At 44.9% G+C, this 11,065-nt stretch overlaps 1 protein-coding gene across 4 annotated transcripts in view; it reads left to right on the top strand.

The window, feature by feature from the left end:
• The window catches only part of EBF3 (EBF transcription factor 3), a gene marked incomplete at both ends in the record, with an annotated part of 121,440 nt that extends 111,444 nt beyond the window's left edge, over positions 1 to 9,996 (top strand). For 2 of the 4 annotated variants that reach the window (XM_084265226.1, XM_084265225.1), the window contains 5 exons: positions 486 to 551; positions 1,207 to 1,384; positions 2,623 to 2,811; positions 3,348 to 3,437; positions 9,965 to 9,996. In XM_084265226.1, coding sequence (XP_084121352.1) covers positions 486 to 551; positions 1,207 to 1,384; positions 2,623 to 2,811; positions 3,348 to 3,437; positions 9,965 to 9,996 — 555 coding nt within the window. Of the gene's footprint in view, positions 1 to 485; positions 552 to 1,206; positions 1,385 to 2,622; positions 2,812 to 3,239; positions 3,438 to 9,964 lie in introns of all 4 variants that reach the window. The other 2 variants (XM_084265224.1, XM_084265227.1) reach the window with 2 other exon arrangements.
• Between the last annotated feature and the right edge of the window lie 1,069 nt (positions 9,997 to 11,065).

Raw genomic sequence — 11,065 nt, 5'->3', positions numbered from 1 at the left:
CACCACTAAAGTGCTAGGAATTAACAGCCAAATGTGATGCCTGTGCCTTTCATATCTCTACCATGTGTTTGTTTGTTTAATACCCATAAGACTACATCATTAAACCTCAAGCACTGATTTCACTAATTCAGCACTAGAGCTACATGCTACAGCAGCAAACACCTTTTCTAGTCAATCATAATTGAACAGCTGGATGTAAAATGCAATATTATTTTTAGGCTCGTATCTAACTTCAACTTCGAACCACAAACAGTGTTTTCCTCCAAAACAAAATACCTTCCTATCTTTGTAATACACCCCCCCTTAAATATAGCAAGAGCGCCGGGACAGCGTGTGATAGGGTTTTTTTCCCACTTTATCAGTTCCTCACAATTATAGATGCCACCATGGGCTGTCAAAGTCATTGCTCTTCTCTTTTTCCTCTTGGAATGACATCTGCATGTAACAAAACATAACACAGGTTGTTTGTTTTTCTTTTCCTTTAGGAAGTATTACTTAAGAGAGCGGCAGACCTTGTTGAAGCCCTATACGGGATGCCCCATAACAACCAGGTAGGTCGCTAGCCCCGGTCTTTGCCTACACGCCTACATATGTAAATCAATACCTGCTATTTGCAAAGCTGGCAGAGCATCAGCACATTCCTTTTGTAGGCAGCCCGGCTTTGCCAGCCACCTTGAGGGCAGTCTGATGTGATGCAATGCTCCGAGGGACATGCTTCGCCTTCCCCATTCTCTTCTCACGGCTAGTTTGCCTATCAGAAATGACAATTAAGTGTAAGGTGCCAAAAGCATAAGCAATCATTAAGGCAAGAGAATAACCTTGAACTCGGGCCAAAATATACAGTGACTAATGGGAAGTCCTAAAGAAATCTGCTAAACAGAGCGGATAACACACGCCGTGTGTTGCAGGCCGCTGAAAATACAGCCACGGCCCTGCCTGAGTGCAGGGGACGTTCCAACTTCTGTGTGACTCACGGGCCTAGGCCGTAATTTTATGTTGATTTCTTCATGCTTACTGTGTTGGCATGGAATGGTGTCATGCACTGGTGCATGGGAAGGAAGGGTAGCGGATGGTGCAGTTGAAACGCGCGGCGGAATCCCCACCCTCACCGTAGCGTCCCACGAGCGTGTCCCCTCTGCAGAGTGTCACCTTATCGCGCCCTGGGAGTATTTCTGAGCCGCCGGTGCTCGTTTTCTGTCTCCACAGGAAATAATCCTGAAACGAGCAGCTGACATTGCTGAAGCGTTATACAGCGTGCCACGCAATCACAACCAGATCCCCACTCTAGCCAACACTCCGGCTCACACTGGCATGATGGGGGTGAACTCCTTCAGCAGCCAGCTCGCCGTTAACGTTTCCGAAACATCACAAGCGAACGACCAAGGTATGTGGGGTTTCAAGAGTTAATCCTCCTGCTTAGTGACTGCTTTTTGGCCAGCGCCTATTAATACGAGCTGATGTCACTGCTGTGTTCTACCTCTTTTTCTCCCCGTAGTCCTGTGTCTGATCGTGTAATGAAATGCCCTCTTTAACTTTCTCATAATATTTAATTCTTCCTGTTCTTTCGTTTACTGTTATCATAAAGCATCTCCAGTGGGGTTGGGGGGGGGGGGGAAGGGAAAGAAATAAATTGGCAAAGTGTAGAAAGCTCTTTATTATTCACAGTAAATATACAACTTGCATGTTGGGGTTTTTTTTTCTTAAATAAAATAATTATGTCTAGGTATCTCCACCTGGTTTTGGAATATTTACACAGATAAACCTAATTTGATGTCTGTGATTTTAAAATACTTTGTTTATAGGCGCGTGTGACATATATGTTACTAATAAAAGTAATAGTTGATTTAATTTACCTGTTGTAATTGAAAATGCACGTAGCATATTGCATTTAAAATTAATTTTGATACTAATGAAAGGAGGGAAACAGGATTATTAGATATGTTCAAACCCATATTTTTTGCTTGCAACGTAATTATTAAATTGATTGCTCAGATAGGGACAAACTGTCGCTTGAAATCCTGATTCCGCTGTGTTTCCTCTTGGAGAAAAGATTGTCTTTTAATGCGTTTCCAAGCTAATAAGCCTTATAAAATTCTGTACTTGATCTTGAATTAGTTTTCACCGATGGCTACACCTTACCAAAGTACGAGCTTGTCGTTAGCATAAAAATATCAGTCATAAAATGAAGACCCCAAAGCAGCCTTTTAAAGTAAATCACTGCAACAAACAAAGTTTTTCTTGTCAGCTATGGCATTTGAGGGTCTGGAGAGGCTGAAAGTTCATTCAGCGTGTTGGTACAAAGCGGGACTCGAGCCTGTTGATAATTGCTCCTAAAGACAAACGTGAAGGCACCTGCCACAGCTGGATCGAAGAGAGCTTTTGTTGGCTGTCTGTGCTAAGAGGAGAGACAACATAGAGTGCTCGCGGATGATTTAAGTAGGGTTGGCGTGATAAGGTTATCTCAAACTGCAAGAGTTGATAGGGCAGTGAGAGACAACTTAGAGCAAAGCTGTGCAATCAATTAAAACTGTGTAATATATGCTGCATGAGGAAACCCCCCAGCCCTAAGTCTATATTATAAAATAACATTATTTTTTTGGGGTGGGGGGGTTTCTAACACAGTAGGTTACAGTCGCAACACAAGCAGTGTTTCCCCGCGAGGATATGTTCCCAGCAGTACTCCTCAGCAGTCCAATTACAACACAGTCAGCAATAGCATGAATGGATATGGCAATGCCGGCATGCCCAATCTAGGTGTACCAGGTTCCCCTGGATTTCTTAATGGCTCCTCAGCTAACTCTCCTTATGGCAGTAAGTGTCTATTTTTGGTAACACATCATCATATAGATTCATATTTACTACAAAATCAAATACTTGCATTGTTTTGATTTCCTATATTGTGAGCTACTGGATAAAAGGAGGGGTGACTCTGGAGGCTGGACGTAAAAATGAATATAATAAATTGATCTGTTTGTGCCATAATACAATCTCAGATAGAAAAAAAAAATAAAATAAAATAAGAAAAATTGGACTGCACAATTCGTAACAAAAGTCCAACACAAAAGAGTTTGCCTGTTATCCAGAGAGTGGCCAAGCCAAGGCATTTCATTTTTTTTTATATATATTTTTTTATATATATATATATATATATTTTAAGAGGCAAGGCCCTATCACTCTCTTTTTCCGTGTTTGCCGTGAAAACCTCAATCTGAGTCCTGATTATTTTTGCTTTATTGCAGTAGTGCCGTCAAGCCCTACCATGGCAGCCTCTTCGGTCACCCTCCCTTCAAACTGTAGCAGTACACACGGCATTTTCTCATTCTCACCTGCCAATGTCATCTCTGCAGTGAAACAAAAGAGCGCCTTTGCTCCTGTTGTCAGGCCCCAAGCCTCTCCTCCACCATCTTGCACCAGTGCAAATGGAAACGGACTTCAAGGTGAGCTGGATCTCTCTCAATTTTCTATCTATGGCTTTTTCCCCCCTCCTTTTCCGCGCGCGTGTGTGTGTGTGTGTGTGCACTCAAGCCCTGATGGTTTATTCTGGAGAAGGGTACCTCGTTGTGTTTTCAGGTTTCTGGTGCTCTCAGAGCGGTGCAAAAGCAGGTGGAGAAATAGGGTGGCACGAGCGGCACGCTAAGACTCTAAGCGGAGCTTAGTTCATTTTTCATACTTCCATTAAAGGAAACTCTAGTTGTTTCTCTGGCGTTTCCCCCCGAGGAGTCTGTGTTTTAAATTTTAAAGTAAGGCTCTATCCCTGAGTGCTTCTTGGAGGTTTCATGTCCTCGTGCTCCTCTGTTTTCTGAACCCATTTTCTACGGCTGTTTATTTAAACCCAGCAGCGCTCCAGCCTAACACGGGCTGCAGGACTTATCTGAAAACATGTCACTTCAGTGCAGATCAGGTTAAGCTCTGGGGGAAGTAACCTTCCCTTGGACTAGCCAGCCACTTGTGCAGCAAGGCTGCATGCTGGTCTCAGCTCACTCTCTTACTGTGGTGGTAGAGCGGTTGCTTCCCTAAATGAACAACATATTTTAATTAATGCAGGCAATTTTAAGCTTCTGTATTTTTTTCCCCCCAACCTGTGTGATATGGTGTGGGTAGTGTAATGAACGATGTATAACTCAGTTGCAGAATTCCTGGGAGAGGGGCAGGAGGAGTTATGATGCAGCCTGTGTTTGGTGGAAGAATAAAAATATGAACAAAGGAGTCTTCCTTTTTTATGCCCTTTTTTAAACTTTGAGAAGAAAACACTGTCAGATGCATCAGGGTCGTTGGGAAGGTTTACTTGCCTCTGGTTTGCGAATTATGAGCCTTCTTGTGAACTGCAGTAAATTGAAGCACTTCAGATCCCAGGGAAATCAGAAAGGGTTGTGGATGCTCTTACCCCAGAGGTCGCCACTCCTCTTGACACTCTTAGTGAAGGTGTAGGCAGCACTCTGTTATTTATTCTTGGCATTACCACCATATCCATAATACAATGGGGTGGCCACAGGCAAACAGGGAGGAGAGATACTTTGATTTGCCCAAGTAACCCTGGACCCCCCCATTTCGTGGTGTCTGGTTTAGAGCACCGAGGAAAGACCCAGTCCCATGGAACTGCACATCCACCAAAAGTCCTGTCCAGTCAAGACCAGGATGTCCCTCCAGCTTGTTATTAACTTCTTGGCCCAAAGAAGCATCTGAGAGCTTATTATGCACTCAGGTCAATGAGGGGCTGAGGATCCAGCTACATAAATCTTAAAGAAAAGGATAATTAGGTTAACAGTTTCTGTCATTGCCTATGTCTTTAGTGGGAGCTTGACTCTTACTCTAAGCAGAAAACTATACCAGGTAGAAATAATATTCTTAGAAAGGATTATCCATTCATAAAATAATCCAGGCTCCTGCTTTCCTTTTTTTATGAAAAGGTGCTAGTACAAAAAAGCAAACCCCAAAGTAAAATAAACTAAAATAATAATAAAAGACAATGTGGTAGCATATGGCTTGGGTCTGAGGCAGCTGCTCTGCAGCAGGGATTTCTATACCTCTGTTCTCATTGACGTGTTGATAGTGATTTACTCTGAAAAAGAAAATTATTTAAAGATCTAAATTACATAAATAAAGGGCTTCCCATCAGATAGTCAAGGTTTCAGGTGCTTAGATGGGCTAGATTACTGCAAAGGGGGGTTCAGGGAGGCTAAATGCCCAGTTCCTGGCAGGTGCTGAGCGTCTCCCTTGGCAGCTCCCCAGGTAACTGCACCTCTTCGTCCTCAGGTACAAAATGCTTTTCCCATAAGTGCCCAGTAGATGACTCGATTCAACCAGTCCTGGTTTTGTTAGATGGAACATGAAGTTAGCTCTTTGGCTGAGGGCCAGTCCTGCTCTGGATTAACTCCTTCCACAACCAGACAGCCCATCAAAGGCCTAGTGTTCCCTTCAGCCCCTGATCTCAGGATGCTGTGGTGCCAGCAGCACACCTGGTAGCATCCCTGATCAAGTCCAGCATACCCTGGGCATTGCAAAAGCTCCAAGTCAGGTGTCCCTGAGAGCTGCACCGCTGTCTCACCGGGCTGTCCCTACCCCACCCAGCACTCAGAACTTCTCAGCCACAAAGGTTTCCACATGTGGGGCGGTGCAGAAACTCTGGGGGTTGGTTCAGCAGCAGCAAACTGGAAATGAAGTGTTGGAAAAAGACTGAATATCAAACTTGTCATGTTTCCCTCACCCGGCTGAAGCAGCTGAACCAAATCCTTTGGTGTTGAGCGAAGTGACCCAGGGAAACAGCAAGAGTGTCTGTCTGCTCTGGTAATGAGAGCACCGAGTTCTGGGGCCGTGACAAAGAGGCTGAATTATTTATGCAAAGCAGCACGGCACCACAAAGTGATGCTCCCTGTCCCCAGCACCAGGGTACTCCAGCGAAGGGCTAAATATGTGGGTCCAAGTCCCCCTGGGCAGAGGGGAAAATCCAATTGCACCTGACAGATCCTTGGTGAGGCCCTTTATCACCACGGCAGAGAGGCACCATCATTTTTTCCAACCAAAGCCGTTGAGTTAATTCAGACTGAGCTCACGAAAGGCTTCAGGTTGACAACACTTCACCCAGCTGTCCTCACAGATCTCAGCCAGCGCCTTGAATTGAATTGCAGCCAGAACTGAGTGGCAAGACAGGGATGAATTTGTCATATGCGTCCTTCATGAGACATCATAAAGTAAAGCCAGCAGCACAGGAGATACTTATTTACACTGCATTTTACCTGTGCAGTTATTTAGGGGAGGGGTTCTGCTGCCTTCCTCCTATTTTCTTAGCCATTTGTTGACGCTGAGCCCATTTTAAAGCTTAATTAGCTGCTCTCTGAACACTGTACCTGCAGCTCAGGAGTTCTCTGATCAGCACATTTTCTACATTAAATTAAAATATGGAGTTGAAGAGCTGCAGCCCTACACAGCTAAAGTATTTTTTTGTGTGATCTTGGAGTGCAGAGCCTCATTATCTACGATTCTGTGATTATAGAGTGGGATGTGAAGGAGCTGAGTGACAGCCAGGGAGTCTGTACCCTTAGGACGGTCACATAGGTTTAGTCAAGCCAAGGTGGCAGTACGAGCTTGTGGGCACTGTCACTGTATCTAAGGTGAATCCTCTGGTTATGGAGTCAGGGTAAGAAGGGGTAGGATGTCCTCTCTCCCATTGGTTGTTACGTTACCTTTCCCTGCACCAGTTTGGAAATGAAAGCCAGTTTGGGCAGTGTTCAGGGGAGCTGGTTGACCCCGCTGTGGTGAGGCATCGCACCCCAACGTGATGGGGGCAGGCAGCCAGGTTTGTCCTAGGAAGGTTTCCTAGCCCTGAGCAGAGGCAGATGAAAGCATGGCAAGACCCAACATGTGTCAGCCCTGCAGACATGGCCAGACCTTTCACAGGGGTAGGATTTGTGTGCGTGCTGAAAACAGCTCTGTTCTTGCTTCCGGCAAGACGAGGGGGAAGCAGAAGCACAACTGTGAAGGTCCACCTGGACCTCAGACATCTGGACTCTCCTAACAGAGTACAAAGCAGACGTAGAGCTGCCCTACCTCCTGACCCATGGTATCATCACCCTAAACATAAGCACTACCAGAGCCCATTCTACACGAAGCAAGGTTTTGCTGCTAGCAAGGACACCCCAAAAAGCCACTCTGCTTTTGAGGACTCGCTGTTGAAGCGTGAACATGGAGAGGTCTATAGCCAACAGGAGGACCCACTTTTTATTCTGAAGAGGTCCAGTGCTCAGGTTAGGAAGCAAGGAAAAAGAGTACAAAAGAAGTCAATCTGGGGAGGCCTCAGGAAGGTCAGCGTGCAGGCAGGGCCAGCCAGGGTGGATGAGTGGTCTTCTTCCTTGTGGCACTTGTTTCCCCCACCCCATCAGCTGCATGCCCACCCATGGCCCACCATGGCCCCTTGAACTCTGGAGCTGCAGCTCGCAGAGGAGATACCCCCTGTCTGTTGTTTGGGGGGCTGTTGTCTCACTCCTATGAGTAAGTCTACAAAAAAAGGACTTGTGGACCTTACCCAAAGAGACACAATCTTGGTAACTCCACATGACATCCACCACATAGCCTGTGATCAGAACACGAAGCACTTCCACGACTTGTTAAGAGCAGGACACTAGTCTATGGGGTTCTTAGGGCAGAGGGCTCTTTCCTGTAAAAAACAATGCACATTTAAGATATAAAATACATTTTTAAGCAAGAAAGTGCTGGCTCCCTGTGAAGCTGGAAGTACAATATGTGTTCAAAATTCAGTTTTCAATTGTAATTTACTTTTTATAGATTGTGAAAGGTGTTGCTCTCTGGTTAAGGTTTCTGATCGTAATGCAGAGCTACAGGTTCTCTATATTCTTTTAAAATTCCATCCTGCTTAATTTTCTGGCCCTCCCTGGATGAAACCATGAAAATTATTATGATGACAAACTAGGCACCCTGTTTGTCTTTAGGAAGATGCTCGGTGTCAATGTGCACAGCAGGATGAGTAGTGCAGAAATTCACAACAGTCAGATGTTGCTACTAAAATAAATAGTGAAATAAATAAACGGATGGAGCACACCCCTTCCTCCCCAACCCCTTGTGTCACAGACAGAATTCAGCAAAAATGGCTAAATAGCTCATATTAAAGAATTCAGACCTTCCCCCACCCCCACCAAATAGTCAGGAGGCAACCTAAATCTTCACACAGTGTAAGAGGATGATAAACACGTGGTTGAGATGTGCAGGGGGATGTACCAAATACTGATGTGCTGTTTAGTTAGTGGAGATGACCCCTGAAAGACAAGTCTGGCCTTTTTTTTTTTCTATAAAGTTGTTCTTTAAAGAAACAAATGTCTGGATTGGTCCTGGACACCTGCACTTCGCTCAGTGTGCTGGTGGAGCTGGTCTCATGCTGGCTCTGAGGCATCACCTCATCATCACCTCTGCACAGAGAGTTATGACAGGTCCTTGCTGAACCTGAACCAGAAAAATTAGGAAGACCCTAAGTTTTGGGGTGACCTGTGGTGATCTTGATCTCCAGGGACGCTGATGGTTGTGGTGCAGCGTGGCAGCAACTCAGACTCAGCTCCAGCACCTCCCAGTTCAGGTGCTCCTGAGGAATTAATGCCCAGGGAGGTGGTTGAGTCACCTTTCCTGGATGTGTTTAAAAAAGGGTAGATGAGGTGCTCAGGAATATGGTTTAGCACAGGATGGGAACGGTTGGACTTGATGAGCTTCCAACCTTGTGACTCCGTGATTCTGTGGTGGTGCCGAGTTCCTGGCTGACTGGAAACTCGAAGGAGATAGTGGGAACATGATATGGAAACCAAGTGGTTTTGTTTGGAGAGGTCTCTGCTGGTGTGTGCACTGTTCTCCAGTTCAGTGTTGCAACTCCAGCTGCAGTTTAGCACAGGCAGTATTACAAACCACACAAAATGATACCTCCCATTTCAATTCTGACGTGTTTAAAGCAGCTAATGGGGGCGAAAGAAGCTGCAGAGCTGGAACACTGTAACCTGTTTGAAGAGCATCACTTGAGGTGTGTGGCAGAGAGGCAGAGTTCCTCACATCAGCTGCCTACGGCGCCTGCGAGACCAGGATTGCTCAGGGCTCCGGTCACAGGCGTCGGCGCAATCCTGGTCGTGCAGCCCAGGCTGCTGCAGGAGGCCACGCTGCCTACGAGCTGTGTACGTACCCAGCTCTTCCAAACCATGAAGCTGTGACAGCAAACCTGAAATAAATTAATATTGTTGAAATTAATGAACTGAGAAATTGAAGTTCACATCACTACACGAAGGGATTTATTAATATCTGTTGTACGTAGATTAATGAGAAATATCGTTGTGGCAAAAATTAAACAACACTAAAATTAAACACTCTGAATTCTGTTTCTACCAAAGAGTTAACTAGGGAAGAGGAGGTAGTTGCTGGCATCTCAGTCTTGATCTGTTAAAAAGGGGCTTGCTGGTCAGGGGTGTCAATCTCATGCCTTTCTGTGGTGCTTGGTCTCCAGGGCTGGGAGCAGGCGTAGGGTACTTGGCTTTGGTCTCAGAGAGTCAGTGGCTTGCTCAGCCCTGCTGCTGTCAGGAAGTGCAGTGATGGAAGTGGGGTTTTCTGCCCAGGTGCCAGGGCTGGGTATGAAGTGGTGGTCAGTGGGGTCCTGCCGTGGGGATATCCCTGAGAGGTGACCCTGATATTCCTCAGCCTGGCCCCCATCTCGCTCCCAGCCCTGTGCTGGGAGAGATACGGTGGGAGTTGGGATGCTCTGTGGACCGAAACCTGCTCGGAGCAGAGCCTTTCACTGGGAAAGGCACATGTCTGTGGTCCCTCAGCCAGAGGATGCTGTGCCAGGGCGTGGAGGAACCCGTGTCTGCATCCACCCAGCCGGTCCCGCTCCGGGGCGGTGCTGAGCATCGCGGTCGCTTTGAAGCCGATGTGCCTTCCACGAGCGTGCTAATAACAGCTGGTTTTTCTTCTCTTTTCCTTTTAGCTATGTCCGGGCTTGTAGTCCCGCCAATGTAAAGTCACTTTTGTTTACCTACCGTAGCACCAAGCTTCAGAGGATGGGCTTAGGGGACAAGTTTAGTATATTAAGACATGCTGATGGAAGCAGCATCTTCACACAGAAATCAGCAGCAAATCGAAATGCTACAAAACAAAACAAAACACACACAAAAGGAGGAAAAAAAAAAACAAAAAAAGACTTTGTTTAAAGATTTTATTTAAACTATTAAGAATCTACATGCAAACGACCTACTTCTTCATGAACAATTCCATTTTATTGACTGAATTTTTCTCATATTTTCACATTTCTCAGTCCTGAAGAATAAGGAAAAAGCGACGCCTATTTTGTATAAAGTTTCTGATTACGTCTTGGCTATGTCTAGTACTTGCTATGTGTTGGGAGAAACTTTGTGGATGCACCATTTTGATTATCATGAAACACTGATGAAAAATGCCTCCGAACATTTTTCTGTACTCATAACTAGATTCACAATGGTTGTGTATCTCTATAATGTGAAATATTTTTTTGTGGTGGAATAAAAAAAAAAAGGGGGGGGGGCCCAAGGAGGTTATTGAGCCATCAAACTGGAAAGGGAAATAAACACAGTTTAAAGGAAAAAAAAAAGGAAAAAAATAAAAAGAGGATGAATATATGATTAGAAAAAGGGAAAAAAAAAACCCAATGAATTGAAAATAAAAAGCAAGAAAAAAGTGGGGTGTGGGGGCGGGCACGGGAGGGTTTATCATTGCTTAACTTCATCTTAATGACATGGAACTTTGTAACTTATTGTAGTTAGAAATTGTAACTTTGATATGGAATTCTCTTGCCTTCAAACAAGCACACTGACAGAGGGGAAAGGAAAAAAAAAAAACAAAAAAAAACAAAACCAGAAAGAAAACAGAAAAAAAAAAGAGGAAAAACAAAAAAAAAAAAACTTGATGAGAATTGCTACTGTCTGTTGGTTAAAAAAAAAGGAAAAAAAAATAAATATACTTCCACTGCTAGAGCTTCCTGTTAAGCAAGTGTGACCTGCAACATTTTTTCAACTTTTGCTAGCACTGTATACTATTGCATTCTTAGGCTACT

The sequence above is a fragment of the Gallinula chloropus genome (assembly GCF_964237585.1).
Source record: "Gallinula chloropus genome assembly, chromosome: 5".
Lineage (NCBI taxonomy): Eukaryota > Metazoa > Chordata > Aves > Gruiformes > Rallidae > Gallinula > Gallinula chloropus.
The sequence above is the reverse complement of the archived record's forward strand: the minus strand, read 5'-3'. Positions and strand labels throughout refer to the sequence as shown.